The sequence below is a fragment of the Fukomys damarensis genome, unplaced genomic scaffold (genome assembly GCF_012274545.1).
Source record: "Fukomys damarensis isolate Sample0158 unplaced genomic scaffold, DMR_v1.0_HiC HiC_scaffold_17, whole genome shotgun sequence".
Taxonomy (NCBI): domain Eukaryota; kingdom Metazoa; phylum Chordata; class Mammalia; order Rodentia; family Bathyergidae; genus Fukomys; species Fukomys damarensis.
Window position 1 is genome coordinate 52883414 of NW_022900929.1, and position 18426 is coordinate 52901839.

The 18426-nt window shown below is 36.5% G+C and overlaps 1 protein-coding gene across 3 annotated transcripts in view; it reads right to left on the reverse strand.

The window, feature by feature from the left end:
- Prkd1 (protein kinase D1) overlaps positions 1-18426 on the reverse strand; it is a 230349-nt gene that overhangs the window by 133243 nt on the left and 78680 nt on the right. For all 3 annotated transcript variants that reach the window (XM_010633543.2, XM_010633542.2, XM_010633545.3), the window contains exon 2: positions 14558-14696. In XM_010633543.2, coding sequence (XP_010631845.1) covers positions 14558-14696 — 139 coding nt within the window. The remainder of the gene's footprint in view (positions 1-14557; positions 14697-18426) is intronic.

Below are 18426 nucleotides of genomic sequence, written 5' to 3' on the forward strand. Positions count from 1 at the left end.
ATAATAATTGCTACAATAATGTGACACAAAAAACTAATGTGCTCTAAAAGGTGAGAGGCATGACCATGCCAATCAGCATAAAGGACAAGAATATTTTTATTTTATAACCCTATGGTCACATGCACTTATCATTACACTGAAATATCAGGTAACTAAAGAAGGACACAGACACTCAGCTATAAAACTAAATCCAACACATTACAACACAATGAAAGAAGCAAATAAGACAGTGGTGTGATGGATTTTTCTCCCTTCATTAGTGGTTAGAATGAATGCCCATAAGATGAAACAACTAGATTTATAACATTTTAACTTTGTTAAAATTATGTTTTCCAAATATATTAACTCCTTAAAACCACAATTAATTTTTTATTCAAATTAAGATCTGACTATGAACTCTTAAATTCATACAAGACAAGTGTATTAAGCATGAGTAAATTTTAACCACTGTGTATCTAACACCAAGATAATTATTATATGGATTTTTAAAAAGCATCATAATTCACTGCCCTATTTCTTTTGTGCTGTAATTCTCAATGGAGATGTAAAATAAATTCGTATAAAGTAAAACTGTTTTAGCAAGTTTTTTTCATGCTCGGTCACTATCTTTCCTGCCCTGACAACACAAGAAGCAAATCATTTTTTACTAATCAATTCTTACAAATAAAAAAAATTTTTTCAATGTGTGAAATTCATATGGGGAAAGATCTCATGTGAGATAAACATTAATGGATAGCCAAATGAATCCAACATAGACCTTTATCATAGACCTTTATTAGACACATGAATATTGAAGAGTAAAGAATAAAGTAAACCAATTTCAAACTACCCAATGTTAATTTAAATATATATATATCCAGCCACTATAGGGGGAAAAGGGGAGTCATAAGACTCATAGTGACTCATACCAGATCTTTCTTGTTGTTTAATTTCTATCATCCTAAAGAATATGAGTGTAGATAACAGTGAAATGGATGTAAATCATCACTATGTGTATATGTGTGTTGGGGGTTTTCTTCATAAAAAAATAATTGAAAAGGGAACCAACTGCTTTGAATTCATCGAGAATTTTCCACATAGTTCTACATGATAAATGTTCTTAGGATTAACAAGTTATAATAATCAGAATTTCAAAAATAAACTTGCGAGCAAAATAAAAATAGAATAAGACCTAGGGCTAGCCAGAAATTTTTCATTTTTTAGAAACTGGAAGGCTGAAAATGCTTCATAACATAAAAAAGAAAATTCAGAGCTGACTGAAATCCCAGTTTTTGTATTAAGACACATGTGGTGAAGAAGATCCTGGTGTATTTAAATGTTGCCTCTAAGCTTGCAGTCAGCAACTGATAACAGACTGTACACTTTTTGAATGTTCATTTAAAAGTGGAGGTACAAATATGCTCTGGTGTACTACTGCTCTCTGCAAATACATCTTTCTACTTTATTCCTCTGTACGGGCAAATGCATAGTGCTATCACTGTTTAAGACGTAAAACAGCTGCATTTCTAATTTTGGCAGATTACGAGGGATTTTTATATGGGTTGCATGTTAAAAGCAAATAAGCGACATGCCAACCAGCAGAATGAGAGCGCCGGGCAGATGGCGGCAAGGCTGAGACTGCACTGAAGTGCTATGTGCTACCAATCATGGAGCCACAAAAGGGGATACCTGGCAGCTTTTCAAGTGGAGTTTGATCTTTCACCTCAAGGAAAAGTAATGCATGCCCACAAAGTGTCTAGAGGGCCATTCAGTAGCCGCTCTCTACTTGGTGTTTGTTAACATGGGTGGCCAGCAAGGGTTTTGAATTTGGTAGTCCATACAATTTTGTCTTTCCTTCCTTTCCTCCTCCAGACTCTTTCGGAAAGTGTGTGAAAATTGTGTGTGTGTGTGTGTGTGTGTGTGTGTGTGTGTGTGTGTGCGCGCGAGCATGTGCCTGCATGCCTGTCTGTCTGTCTGACAGGGAAAGAGAGGAAGGGGAGGGGGAGAAAAGAGAGTGAGAGAGACAGCCAAAGAGCAGGAGAGAAACAGAAAGAGAGACTGAACATAGAAACAATGTGCCTGATTTTCCCTAACTACTAAGAGAATTATCACTGCATAGTGATAAATAAAAGATATTCCAAAACATTCTCATAATAAAAGGGAATTTCTGTATAATATTATGAAGCAATATAGATCAATACTGATGTTCATTGACCAACAGCTCTAAAATACCATTCAGAATGCTACTATGAAAATTTCCTTTAGGTCTAAATGGATTGTTTTTCTGAGAACAAGCATCACAGACTTTATACAAGAAAGATGGTCTGAACAGTAGATTTTCTTTTGATTCAAATCAACTTCTGAAATAGGAGGATAAAGTTCTTAGATTGTATTTTGGTCAGTATTCTAGAGTGGACACACTTCAGTAAATGTTATCTTCATCCTTGTAACTTAGGTCACATCTATTGTCTGTCAATACATTTCAATATATTTTATACTTTGGTAATCCAGTCTAATTGAGAACATAAGCTTTGGAAATATGTGATATAAAACAAACAAATCCATTCATAAATTTGCATAGTCTACACACCATACCATAATGCTGTATTACTCTTCCTGAGCTCTTTAGCCTTGCTCCCTAGATAATTTGCTAGATATTTTGACACTTTACATTATTATCATAGTCAATTCTCACTTTAAGAATAAGGAAACTTTGACACTCAAATACTGAAAAGTTTTTCCAGTGCCACACAGCTAGTAAAAAGGGCAGCTGAGAATTAAACTCAGTTTCCATACTTGTGCGTTAACAAGTAAGGTATATTCAGTAATGAAATAAGACAAAGAAATTTCAGAGAAGTTAAATGTTATGCCAGATATAATTAGTGTATTAAGCAAAGTGTGGTATTGACTTGTACCACTATTAAAAACAGCCCTCAGGTGAAGATTTGGGAGTCTAAGGGCACAGCAAGAACAAAAATTCGATGTCATAACAGGAATATCACTTATAAAAAAGAGCTGTTTGGGGTACTGAAATCCAAAGAAGTAAAACTGTTAGGAAGTTATAGAGTGATATATTGGAAAATTTCTCCCATTAGATTTATGCAATAAATATGCTACTAAAATGTTTAAGTGTATTATGTATAAACAACAATATATTATATCAAAGACCATTTCAGTGTAAGTATTTCTGCAGGACATGTGTGCATACAACATGTGATGCAAGTTAGTATCTCTTTGAGGAAAATTTGATTTATCTATCTATTTTGTCCAATAACTTCTTTTTTTAATGGTGAATGGATGGTGGGTATTAGCCACATATCCACTGAACACATATCCACTTGAAATGTAGCTAGCATAACTGATGAATTTAATTTACTTTAATTAATTTAAATATAAATAGCCAACTGTGTTTAGTGGCTATCACACTGAGTTGTGCAGATCTGGAGGAAATCTTGACTGCATATCTCTCAGCCATTTCTTCCAAATAGAAGAATTTCACATTTTAAAAGAAACAAAATTAAAACCAAAGCACGTTGATTCTCTAGTTTAAATCTGCGCACAATAATTTTGTATTGTATGAAAACCAACATTTGTAAAAAATTTTAATTTGAAAAAATCCTTTTCACCTCTTCACAGAAATGAGCAAAGGAAACATTTATTTTCAAAATAGTATTAGTATCTAAAACATTTGTCTTATAAGGCCCACACTCTGTTAATAATCTAGTTCAGTATTTCTAATTCATGAAGATCTCATTTTTGATGCAGAGTATTTTCTTTTTAGATATAAGATCCAAATTGATAAGACTTTTGGGGGTAGCTCATTGGCAGATTCCATGCTTAACTTACACAAAGCCTTGGGTTCAATCACTACCATGAAGCCAAAATTTAAAAAAAATAACAAGCCATAAACAAAATACCTACTTTTGCAGGTTTTTTAAAAAGCCAACTCATATGTAAAAGCAAAAGGATCAAGCTAACATCTTACTATATTTTCTAGGACTGTTAATATGCAAAGACTTCTGAGCTCCTATTGTATCATCAACATCTAACATGGTATGATACACACACAAGACTATAAACCTCCACCAAAAAAAGCAAATGTCAGAAATCTTTGGCTACACAGTGCAGTGTCCAGAGGTGACACAGAAAAAAAAAAATCCTTGTATGAGGTTTTCATTGCCCTTGTGTGCTGCTCTTGTTTATCTGGATGACAGTTATAATACTGTTCTCAATTAGCACAATAACAGATGAAAAGAGAAGGAAAGGAAAAACTATGATTTTTGGCTGGATATCCACTTGCCAGATGGGGACGAACTAGGCCTTAGGCTAATTCTGCATGAACAGAGGAGTTTGATATGTTCTTCCTTGAAAACCACAGTATGTACCCTGACCAAGGCCTATGAAGATTCAGATGCTAGTTCTGGTGTACATGACTCAACTTTTCCTATAGGCCTTGCCAGCTGACCCTTGGGCAGAGACAGCTGTTCTTTGAGATGGACAGAACTACAGAGCCGTGGTGTAGGGAGCAAGGGAAGAGGGAGTAGCAGCAGGAAAGGCCAGCCAGAACTTTAGGGTGTCAGCGCTCACCCTCAATCCTTCCAAACTCTGAAACAGAAAGGCCAGGACCAGAGGCCGGCGTCAGGGCTGCCGTTTAGGGACACCATTGCAGACATGGAAAGTGCAGCCTTCTGCAAAGAAGAGCCAAGAAGTTGTTGAAGTCAAGGGAGATGAGTATTGGGGCAGGTGTATTACAAAGGAACAACGACTGAATACATTTTAGAAAGAAGATAATATTTACAAATAGGAAGGTTTGGGAAAACAGATCAAAACAGGAATGAATCAAGTTTGGTTTCAAAAAGGGTTACTTTGTCAGGGCGATGAATATAATTTACAAGTCACAGGAATTAGTAGGGAAGATAATTGGTATTCTATGCACTGGGCCTCATGTTATGTGAAAAGTGTTGTGAAAGAAAATTGTAATGTTTTGAAAGCAGGACTCATTTTCCTATAAATAAATAATTTCTAAAAACAACTTTTGACAGTATGCATGGGATAGCAAAAGTTCAGGGAAAAAAGACTAGTTAAGATAATATTGCTGTTAACTTTACTAACAGTAGAACAAGAAGTGTCAGTGAAACTCAGCTCCTACCACAATCACAGCAACTTTTGGATGTCATATATAATTTGCTTGTTGGTTTGCACATTTCATTAATTTAAATATCCACTCAACAAGCAGACACTGATTGCATGTTTCATACTAGATCCTACAAATTCAAATATAAAAAGGAAATGGTTCTTATTTCAACAAATGTGTAGCCCCCTGGGGTGTGGCTGAAGGGAGAGGGTTGACTACCATAACCAGGTATCTTGTGAACTGCTTTATATTTACGCTCATGAAGTCGACAGCCCAAGACGATAGTGGAGATGCTGTTAATGTGTTACGAGTGATGAATCAAAAGCCGGAGAGAGAAGGTTAATGGTCAAACATCATATAAGAAATAAATGGAAGCTCTGTGACTCAATCCCATCTGACTGGAAATCAGCTACTTGTCAAACTGAAGTTACATGGAGATTTACCATAACATAAACATGGTGCATATTTCTGAATTAATACATGTGAAGCATTTCCAACACTTTACATCTCCACATTACCATCACTACTGTTGTTATTTCTGGGAGAACAATATGGGAGGAGGAATATTTTACTGATTCAAAATTAAACCTCCAGAGAAATAAAATGGAGCATAATGCAAAATGCACAAAAATTTACAGGAAATAAGTCTTCAAAGATTTGTCTATTCCCCTGTGACCTGGAAAGGATGTTCCATATGCCCAGAAAGTTAGGGGGGATGTTAGGGGGAAAAAACGGAGGAGTAATGCGCTATTGTGCCATATCTCCCTGGAGAATCCACTCCGTGAAACGACAACTAAGGAAAATGTCAGTAAGCAAGGAGGACTCCATGTCCCCGCATCCAGACTGAGATCACAACTGGGGAAAAGTGTGAAGTCAGATGGAAACAGTCTAACCTCACACGTCCTGCGTCTGTCCTCCATAAAACAGGTGAGTGTGGAACAAGGAAACTAAAATCAGGTTTGCTTGAATGATAAGGATGGAGGGCTGGGGGATGGAAAGATGGAAAGAGAATATTGACAATAACAAAAGGGAGATGCTGAGGACATATTTAATGCAAAGCATGCATAGTGGAAAAGAGTACGAAAACACCTCCCTTCCTCCATATCTGTGGTTTAGCTTTCTGCAGTTTCAGGTAATTATGGTCAACCATGCTCTGAAAATGTTAAATGCAAAATTCCAGAAATAATTTGTAAGTATTAAAATGCATACCATTCCTACTAGCAGGAGAAAATCTCATACCATCCTGTTCTGTCTCCAGAACTGTCCCTTTCTCCAGTATATCCATGCTGTAGACACTATCTGCCCACCAGTCACTCGGCATTAGTTTTAGTTAGCAGATAGACTGCCAGGGCACCACAGTATTGCAACCTTTATGCAGTACTCTAATACTGTATCACAACACATTACAAGGCCTGTAGCATTCACCTCACTTTTCTCATGGTGTAGAGATAGCATCATCTTACATCAGCACGGGAAGGATGAGCACAGTACAATAAGACATAGTGAGAAAGGATACATTCATATAGTTTTTATTATAGGACAAGTAATTATTCTATTATTGGGTATTATGGTCAATCACTTATTGGGCTTTACACACAAACTCTATCATAGCTATGTATATAAAGGAAAAACATAATTAATTATAATATAAGGGTTAATACTATCCCCAGTTTTTTTAGGTCTTGGAATGTATCCCCTGAGATAATGGGGTATTGTATAAAATCATGTGAATTTATATTTAAATTCTCCATTGTTACAAAATCACCCACAAGAGAACTGCAATTAAAGTTGAACAGGAATCGTCACTATCCATACTGAGACATTTAGATATCCAATAACCACAAAGAAATACAAATTGAGAACAAAGGCTCGTATTTCTTGTAATTTTTAATTACTCAAGCAATTCCAGGACTAGGGAGTTGCTGGCTATAATTAACTCTGCTCTTTTAGAGCAAAGAGAAAACTACACGTATATAATGTATTTTGAAAGAAAATAAAGACATCTAATGTATTACTCGCAAGTTTTTTTTTCCTTACACTTATAATTCAGAGAAGGATGAAACACTGGTACATAATGTACTATATCTAGAGAAATGGATATGATAGTCATATAAATAAATAAATAATATTCGTCTACTAGAAAAGAAAGGAGGCTTTTACTAGAATGTAGCTACCATGCATTTTTTTTCTGGTTTATAGTTTAGGTATGGAATCTTAGTAAGAGGAAAACATGGTCACTAAGACACTATTTCAATTTAGGTTTAGGTATGAAGTTATGATGGGTCTCTGGGTAAACAGTGGCAGTTATTTCCTATGTTATAAAGACAAGAGGCTTCCAGATGTTTTAACCTAATTGCAATTTGAGTGTATGTATTAACTATATCTTTAGAAGGAAGAACATAATGGTTCTATAACAAAAATAATGTGAATGAATCTTGAAGGTCATTGCTGTTTTTCATTGCTGTAAATGACATCATGGCTCTGTGAAATGTAAATTGTCTGACTACAGTAGGAATTCTTTAAACAAAAATGTTCAAGAATTTCTGTTCACTGGTTCAAGATGAGAGAGTGAAACTGCCCTTGAAGCAGCAGGAATAGGAACTGAGCGCTTGGGCTTGGGCACCACCTCTACGCTGCAGGGTGCTGGCCGTTAAAATTCTTATTCCATAGCTTTTCAGATGCCTGACTCCTCTACTTCCCCAAGTCACGGTGAAGGAAACAAAGTTGCTTAGACAAAGCAAACTGCTTAAAAAGCTTTTGATCTTAGAGAAGCAAAGATTTCTTTCTTTCTAACTCCTTGATTTCTTTGGCTCAAATATTTTCCTCTATGAGAAGGGAGTGCCCTCTGTGTAGAGAGGCTGGACAGGCAGCACCCAGATCATTTATTCCAGCACGCATGACCCAGAGGAATACCTCTGGTGTGGACTGCTGAACCAAGACTTGCCCAATGATCAAAGGAGATTAAAAGGTGAACTTGGAAAGTGATCTTGGAGAGTTCTGCTGCATTTCAGGATGCACCAAACTTCTGAAGACACCTGCAGTCAAGAATTCTTTTAACATTGCTTGAACTGACGTTTCTCAAAGTTATCGGACCAGTTTTCCTTTTGTGATATGTGTAATACATAACTGTGAGCACTATAAGGAAAAGCAGCTTAGAGGGTGAGAATGAGGAGCAGTCACCAGTGCTAACATTTTTTTAGACACTTTCTGCATGTAGAAATCCTCTGAAGTGCTTCACATGCATGATAACTTTTTATTTGTATAACAACATACATGTAGGTGTTAATCTGTTCTCCACTTCACAGATGAGGAAACTGGGGCACAGAGTGATTAATGTATCGGCAAAGATGATAATAGTAAAGAATTGAGAAAGGTTCTGAACCCAGTTGATCTGGCTCTGGAGCTGTAACCAGTCACCATGCATGCTACTTTACTTACAGAATAAAAACACCACACAGACGCTACGTATTATTAGTACTGTAGAATATTTTCATTTAGTATAAGCTCCTTGTTTAATTAAAAGAACAAACAGAAAAAATCACAGAGGTTTTGCAACTTGTACAGAATACCAAGGAACTCACTGGCACTATATGCCCAAGAAATTAGTTCTCTCAAGAAGGAACCTGCACCATCTGGCAAATGCAGGACAACATATGAGGACAAAGCGTGGGATGGAGAAGTGGGAATGGCACCACTTTTAGGGGGCTGGATCTCTCCTTTAATCCCGGGGCCTGAAAACAGGCACAGACCATCTCCTGGGCTGTAGCACTAGCTTTCTAACCAGGCTCTTGGTGCTGGGGAGCAAAGGACTACATGCGGAAGTACATTTTTACAAAAGAACACTCATCTATTATAAAAATATCATGGAAAAGAAGCAAGAAAATTATAGGTTTTTATCAGGAATGAAAGATTCAACACTTAACACTCAGACTTCACAATTATGATTTTACTTGAGGAATTTTAGGGCCCTTGACTATTTCCCATTTACCCACCTACAAGACACACAAACCTGCTCGCACACAAGTACACAGGAATAGGCAAATAATTCATAGAGATCAAGGCAAAAACAAAAACTGTTTATGCTTTAGGTTTCTCATACAAGAGAAACCCTGCTATACTTAAGCTTGTTTATACGATTTATTTCACTTAAACTTACGGTCTCAAGGTGCATCCATTTTCCTACAAATGACTCAAATTCATACTTCCTCATGGCAGAGTTAACACCCCAGTGTGTACAAATATCAGAGGAGGTAGATCTTTTCCAAGTAGCAGGTGCACCTAGATATGTAAGCAGTGGTCAGAGGGAACAGGGGGATTTAAAAAACACTAAAACGTGTCGTGTACATGCACCAACTCCCCACAACAAATGTAAGGTTTATGTATCACAAGCATGTACTAATAAATTTCTTTTAAAAGTCAAAAACTTCAAAACAACAAAAAGAACTGAGACATGTAAATATAGTCCTGTTATTCATTTGCTTTGTTATGGCTGAATTATTAGGCTTTGATCAAGAGATTTATCATGAAGAACATTTCAGACAAATTTCTTGATTTTATTTTACTGTTCAGTTCCATAGGCTTGAACTTGACTTTGGCTTTGGGAAGAGAAATTTCCATTTGCAGTGCTTTCCCATTTCATAACAGTTGTAATAATTGTGATCATTAGTGCCAGTGGTGGGGATATGTGTGGTAAAGAACTTTCATGGAGCTATTAATTTTTTCCCCATAGCACTCAGGAGCAACTGCTACCAGGCTTAGTGGATCTCAATGTACTGGCTCATTCAAGCCACATTTTTTTTAACCAAAAGGAAAGGGGTAAAATCAGAAAATCAGCCAGAAGCAGTCTGGTCAGTCTGTAACTTCAAAGCACCTAACAAATGATAAAAGGTCTCAGCAAAAATGACCTAAGCAAAAAATAAAATAAAATAAAAAATTTACTGATGTTACCTGAAGAGAGAAAAGTACTTAATATTCCCAATTATTTTTCTGCCAGACTTTTTTTCTCATTTTCACTGTAGCCCTATAGCAGAAAATGTTTTTATGGGTGATATATTAAACATAAAAAGAAGCAGATTATGTTTATGTCAAATTACATAAACAAATTTAATTGATGACAGAATAAAAAGAAAATTTGGGGAAATTTAACAGTGAAACCATAGTCTTCAAAAGCAAAAATTTCACAGCTTGTTTATGTTATGAAAGTGTAACAGACAGTAGAGGGTCTGTCTAGTCTGTCCGACTGCAGTTTGGGTAGAGCAGATCCTGACTCACACTTCCAGGAATTGGCACAGATCTGAACCCTATCACAGTGCTCTGTCCTCCCCAGGGAATGGATCCAGAGTGGAATATGTGATCTCCTCCACTCCCTAGTACCCATGGCCTAAAGTGTCAGTAATCATCATCTGTATTGCTTCAATTTATAATGCAATCCTGCTTACTTGACAGATACTCATTTATTCACTGGACCAAATAAATTCATAGCAAGGAGACTTAAAATTCAATTTATTTTTGAGAATATATCTAGAATTGATATTCTTATAACAAATCAGTATTTTATAAAATTTTATATATGTAGTAACTTCTAATCTGACAGCCAGTAGTCAAACAATGAACTCACGCATGCTTAGAGAATCTTCTATCTATGATAACAAAAGGAAGAGCAGGAGAATATTATTGAACAGAGGTAATGCCAGGTAAAAGTTGGGTCTGTATGGAGTCAACTAGTTAGAACAGTATGTGTCTAGTGGACCTGTGCATCTCAGAAATAGAAATGGCCAAAATGGATAGTGAAGAAATGCAGACTGCAGACAGACATAACATACTTTTATAGGAAAAGAAGATACAAATTCACTGAAATATGGTGAGAAAGCTAGAGTTAGAGAACAGGAGAGCCACTAAGTGAAGACCTTGGAACAGGACTCTTGTCTTACTTATGAGGTCTCTAAAGTGACTCAGTTAAAAGAAACAACAAGGAGTCTGAAGAATCATAGACATATATGTTAACAACACTATCTTAGTTACTTTCTCCTTGATGAGACAAAATACCTGACACCCAAAATCACAGGTGGAAACGTTTATCTGGCTTACAGCTGATAGAAGTTTCAGTCTATAGTTGACTGGCTCCAAAGAAAGAAGGCATGGCAGAGGGGCATTGCAATAAACAGTCCATGGCAAAGCAGGGCAGGCAGAAGACAGCAATCAGCAAGCAAGAAACAAGAGAAGAGAAACACGTGGCAATAGCAGCCTCTTTCCCTCCCTTTGCTGTCTATCTAGGTACTCTTAGGATGGGTAGCTCTCACACCCTAAACTGTGCCAAACAGTGGACTAATTTAGTAATCACACACCCTTAATCCCAGATCACACACTCTAGGCCCAGTGACCTCTGAAAAAGCCCCACTATGATCTCATGACTCTTCGGGGAGACATCTAGATATAAGCCATAACAAAACTGAAGTAGAGAAGTAAAAAGTATTAAGATGTGTCCTGTACATGTACCAACTCCCCATGATCAATCCAATCATTATGTACAACAAACATGCACTAAGAAAAAAAAAACTAAGGCTGTAAATAAAATGAGAAGACAGAAAGGAAGAAAGAGCAGACATTTGATCATAATGAATTGGAGGCCTGAAAAGAATGTGAGAAAGACGTAAGAGCTATGGAAAAGAAACGCCACTTAATATGGAGGAATAGGAAAGTTTTAAAAATTATTTTCAACATTTTTTGAGTAAATCGAAAGATAAGTATTAAACTGGAAAAGGAGCTAGGAGAATATGTCTGACAACAATGTTTCTAGGTAAGAATAGGAGATCTAAACCAACATACACATATATTTTTGAGTCTACAATGTAGAGTATCATATCATCAGCAAATAATGACAGTTTAACTTCTTCCTTTCCTACCTTCATTGCTTTAATTTCTTTCTCTTGTCTAATTGCTATGGCTAATGTTTCCAGAACTATATCGAAGAGGAGTGGTGATAGTGGGCATCCTTGTCTTGTTCCTGATTTTAATGTGAAAGTTTTCAATTTTTGGCCATTTAATATGATGTTGGCTGTTGGTTTTTTCATAGATAGCCTTTATTAAGTTGATACTCCTAAGTGAAATAAATAAGTCACACTTATGTAAATACCGAATAATTTCTCTGGTGTGAATAAACTATAATTGTACACAAGGTTCTAATGATATAACGGACAATGTGAAATAGGAAGAAAGGGGCTAAAGATGTAGGGAAAGTGGGAAGGGTAGCGGAAAGGTAATAAGGAAAAAGAAAAAAATATGAGAAAATTAAAAAGTGGAAATAAAGTGTTTGTAAATGGGGAGGCAGGAGGGGTGAAGGGAGGGCAGAGACAAGGGGAAAAAATGAGAACCAAGACCTGTCATGTAGAGGTACAAGATCCCAATAATGAATGTAACTGTACTGTATATCTAAAATGTACCAATAAACTCAATGGAGGGGGGAAGAGGATGCTTTCGATGCCCTGTCAGCAACTATGGCTAGGGAGATAGGAGAGGTAGAACATAAAGCAGGATAGAAAAAGAACTGGACCATAAACACAGCGAGGTCCTCAGTCTGCAAAGACAGGAGAGTGCAATTCTTCACACAGCACGGGCACTTCATACGGCTGCAGGAGGTCAGCGTGCACAGTGGGGAGCAGGCCTGGCTCACTCACGCTGGATAACACGCAAACAGCAGCCCGACCCTATATAAACATACCTACACCCAAATTGCATTCCATCTGTCCACTACTAACACAAAGCATCTGATAATAAAAGTTAAATGGAAAGAAAAACAAATATAAAAATATCACTTTTTAAATCCTCATATATTTCTGGACATTGCCACAGGGAAAAGGGACTCATAAAACACATCATGTTGTTTGCAAAGCAGCCTGGCAATGAGTTTAATATGAATTATGGCGAGAGCAGATCCAATGCATGATTTCCCAGAATAATTTATCTCAGGCAGCCTCTAGTGTTCGAAAACAGGAAACCTAGAAAACAGCACGTCTAGTCATAGTTTTGAGAGGCCAGGTGCAGTAAACAAATGTGTAAAGCACCAAAGAAAAAGAAAAGGGAGAACCTAGCAAACAAGTAACTTCTTCATAAAGTACAATAAAAAAAAACTATCAGAGCTTGTGTTTTATTGATGTGTTTTTTTAGCAAATAACAGCCCTATAAACAATCAGAAAATGACTGCTTTTATCAAGCCAAAACAAGAAAGTACTTTATAGGATATAGCTACACAATGAAACCATGGCAATCCCAGAACCTCAAACAATGAAAGCAAAAACTAACAACAGGGACAAAAAGTGAGTTGGACTGAATGAGAGCAAGTAAATAAAATAGACACACTGAAGGAGAGTCACTAGCCCAAACAATGGGCTCTGGAGAAATGAAGAACTTGAGGAAGTCTAGCATCTTTCTTTGTTTTGGTGCTGAAGACTGAACCAAGGTCCTTCACACAGAGCTATATCCTCAGCCCTTTCTAGTTTTTATTTTGAAATCATCTCCCTAAATTGCCTGGGCTAGGCTCAAACTTGCAATCCTCCTGCCTCAGCTTTCCAGAGTTCTGGGATTACAGGCATGTGCTATCACGCCCAGCTTCTAGAAGCTTTAAGCCAATTAATTTTCCTTTAAGCAGATAGCAAATATCAAAGTCAGAAAGAAGAAGGGAGCAATGTAATCTGAGTTTATTAATAATGAATCTATTATTAACAAAAATACAATAACCCGAATACAGCTATGATCATAGCACTCTCATTATAAGCATCTATGGAAGTTGTCCTTTGATGCTATTTTTACATACATTCATATTTTTCTGCCTTGATAGGCACAGTCTGCTTGGTCCTATTACTAACGTCTAAACCCTAAACAAGAGACAAACATGGGCAGAAGCAGGCAGACATTTCTCAATGCCTGAGTTAAGTAGTGTCACCCAGCATGACCTGACTTGATCTGACTCCTGAGCTTTGGCTTCTTCTTAGGTCTTGGCTTATATCACAACTAGCAGGTTTCTTGTCCCAATGAGTCAGTGACTTCTGAGTTCTATTAAGATTTCGTGGCTGGCAGACACCTGGTATATTTGGGGCCCTTACTTTAGCATCACTGTGGTGAGATTTGTGTTTGCTTTTGCTGCTGTCCAAGTGATTCAAGATACTAAACAAAACTGTGTTTCTCTGTATCTGAGAGGGGTGGGGGGAGTGCTGCATGGCACTAGGAGGGAACCTGTAACTGGGAGACACGACTAGGACAGGTGCGAAAAAGCCAACCCAATGAAAATGTCTGCTTCTCTTCCAAAACAGTTGGGAAACTCATGCAGAGCCCTAAAATTTCTTGGGGCCCAGTTTGATATCCATTGTCTACGTTGTCTTAAAAACATATGCCCAAATAATTCTCCAAATATAAATTACTGATCTATAGATAGGGACAAAAGTATCCTACCTGATAAAACCACTTCAATAAGGTCGCCTTCCTGGATGTCACTGGCCGTTTTTACCAGCTGAAGGATGTTTTCAGAGGTAGGGTCATGGCGAAAAAGCAGGATCTTATCATACATTCCATAGAAACCACATTCAGGGAACTGCAAACAGAAATACCACAATTGTTTAAACATCAAAATCCTCCTAAATATTTTGTTTTAATAAATGTCAGGACATAAATGTAAGCTAATTTAAAAAGGTGACAGTATCTAAAATAGTCAAATTTTAAAAGTTGATGACAGAGTCTATATTGATAAGACTCCAATTTAGGAGGGAAGATATCTCATAAGGTCAATTATGGCTAAGTTGTTTTCTAATCAAAGAGAGATAAAACAGTAGATTATAATAAAATGCAAAGAATTCCCTACAATAAGATGGTTAAGTAATATGATAGGTGGGAAGACGTATGCATCACAGTCTAGCAAACCAATAGCGTAACAGTAGGAGTCGGTTTATTACCATTCTATTACATAACCTGGGGCAATTTGTTGAAAAAGACCTTGATCTGTTTTTAGCATATAAAAAACTAAAAGATGACACAATAAATCTCAATGCATTGCCTCTGCGGGCAGAGGCAGCAAATAGATCCTCTGACTCAGGAAAGCATCAGAAAAGACAACCCAGCTCTCCTTCTGCTGCTGCCCTAGGGGACCCTTGACTTACGAACTCAATTGTCATATGAGGGCTGGTTGTAACTCAAGTTGGTCACTCTCACACAGGAAAGGATGGTGTAGTGCTCCTTCCAGAACTCTTTAAGGGTTAAATTTATCTGAGATCATCTGGAAACACAAGCAACCCTCGTGTGGGTCGTAACTAAAGATCTTGTATGTAAGCTAAAACTAAAATTCCACTCCTAACCGAAGTTGTTTGTGCATCATGCCATTCGTAACTTGAGGTACACTGTATTTCTCTTCATTTAGTTTTCCTGCAGTCTGTTAATCTATGTTCTCAGGAGCAGTTTTTGAGGTCAATCTGCCAACCTAGAGAGAGGATTTTCATTCACTCACACCACTGAGGCAAATTGTTATGTGAAAATGGCACTCCTTGTATGTAACTATTTTTTACATAACTATTGAGAAATGTCACCTTGTATACACTGACATTGCAATGTGGTGGGTAAGGTCTTGAGGTAGGAAAAGAGAAATCTGTTTCTCTCAATCCTGGAACTGGTGATGGCTCTGATGCTACCAATCTGTGTGGACTTTCTCTTACTGTCAGGGAAAAATGTCCAGAACTTGATACCTTCTGAAGACAGACATAACATATTGTAAATTGCTCTTTCTTTTTCTTATTCATAAAACTAGGACCTACATTCATGTTAGCCATTTGTATGAATTAAAAATAAATGTATTCAGAACACTCTCTTGCTCTTAAGAGCCTGTGCAGATGACTAGGCTTAAAATTACTTGAGTGTGTCACTTAGGAAAGTTGACTTTCCTAAAATAAACACCACAGCTGAAATGATGTCACTGCTTCCACTGTGCTAATTAAAAGAAAAAAATTAGCTCACTTTTTGGAAATGTTTCCAATATTATTAGAGCACAAGAAAACAAAGGACAACTAAAATTCCATTTCCTCAATCTTAAAAATAATGGACAGTTCATTAATTATTTTAAAATTCAACTTCTTTGGAGAATGATTTCCATGAAATAATATGGATACAAGTGCATACGCCTAGGAATTTTGATGAACACAGTATCCAAGAAATCATTGAAATACTTTCATCAACCCTATAAGTTTTAGTGTGGTTAATGCCACTCAGTATCTTAACCTCAGATACAGATCTACTTTCTGTCACCAAAGATTAGTTTGTGTGCTACAGAATTTCATATAAATAAATTCATGTGGTATATTTTATGTGATTTTTTTGGCTGGCTCATTACAATGTTTCTGACATTAATTCATACATACTGCATTTAACATTCATCCCTTTCTTACTATTTCATTAAATGGATCTAGCATAATCGCCCATTCACCCATAAATGGACATCTGTTCTTCCCCATTTTGGCTACTGCAAGTAAAATTGTTATAAAAATTTACATACAAGTATTTCAGTGGTCATATCTTTTCATCCTTGTGGATAAACACCTAGGAAAAGCACTGTTTGATCATATAAGTGTATGTTTGATTATGTTCGTTCTTGCCAATATCACATTATATTTATATAGTAGCTTTATACTGTGCAGGGAATTCAGGTAGTAAAAGCTCTTCAAAAATTTTACTTTTCATGGTTATTTTTGAATATTATAAGTCCTTTGAATTTCATATATATATTTAAGAAACACTTGATTTAAAAAAATGTGCTTTCAATGATACTGCATTGAACCATAGACAGATTAGAGAAATATAATTTTTTTCATTGAGTTTATTGGTACATTTTAGGTATACAATACAGTTACATTCACCATTGGGATCTTGTACTTTTACATGACAGATCTTGGGCAGGGGTATGGGGAAAAATGAGAAATATACTTTAATATAGAGACTTCTACTTTCTTATGAACAAATTGTATCTCCCTATTTATTAGGTCCCTTTTAATTTAACTTTATGTTTTATAGTTTTCAGTGTATTGGTCTTAGACATGCTTGCTAGATTCATCTCTAAGTAGTTAGTAATTTTATGCTATTGGAAATGATTATGGAATAACTAGCAGGTAATAAAATTAATCTTTTTAGTGTATCATTCAACATGTTTTGAAGAATGTGTACAATGACCATAGTTGCAGCCTTTGTTCTCTCCCTCTCCCTCTCCCATTCTCTCTGATTCTCTCTCTCTGACTCTATCTTCCCCCCACCACTGTATACAAAATACAGCAACAATATGGATAGTCCCATGATTCCCAAAACTTTCTCCATATCCAGAGAAAGGTCAACTCCAACCCTAGCACCCATTTCCCCAGCTCTCAGCAGCCTTTCCACTTTGGTGCTTTTTGCACATTCTGCAAGATGATATAGGCTTAGAATTATTCATTCCTTAAATGTTTGATAAAATTCTCCAGTGAAGCCCCTGGATTTCTCCTTTCTGAAAGGCTTTGAACTTCATGCTCAATACCTGTAATAGATATAGTTCTAGAAAGATTTCAGTTACCCTTTAGTGAGCTTTGCCAGTTCGTTTCTTTAGAGACATAATTCATTCAAGTTGTCATTTATGTGTATTTCATTATTCAGATTTGTCCCTCATTACTCTTTGAGTGTGGAGCTTTACTGAAGTCTCTTTATTAATTTCTTATATCCACAATTTTTGGATATTTCAGTATAATTTGTCCCCCCAACCGTCCACATGTTGGGACCTTTAAGAGATGGAGAGTTAGGTCATCAGGTGAGCTCCTTTTGGAAGGTGCTAAGGGGAATACTATGACAGTAAGTTTTTATAAGAGGAAGCTCAATCATTTAATTGTCTGGTTTCATGTTTTGAGATTTGACCTCTTGTTCTCACACATGCTCCTGACACCTCCACAGATGGTGGAGCCAGTGCTATGCCGTTTGGACTGTTAGACTCCAAAACTATGACTTAAATAAACTTCTTTGCCTTATCAAGTTTTCCAGTCTCGAGATATTTCATTAAGGCTACCAAAAATGGACTAATACAGTATCTTCTCTCTTTATTGCGTCATCGGTCAGGTGACAAATTTGTTCATTTTATTGATTTGATTTCCCAGTGAATAGATACAGATTTCTTCAATTTTCTCTATTTCTCTATTTCACTAGTTTCTTTTTCTATCTTTGTTATTTCCACCCTTTAATTTGACTTTGGTTTAATTTGTTCTTCTCTTACTAGGTTTTTATAACAAAAGTTTATATTATTGAGTTGAGACATTCACCATTTCTTC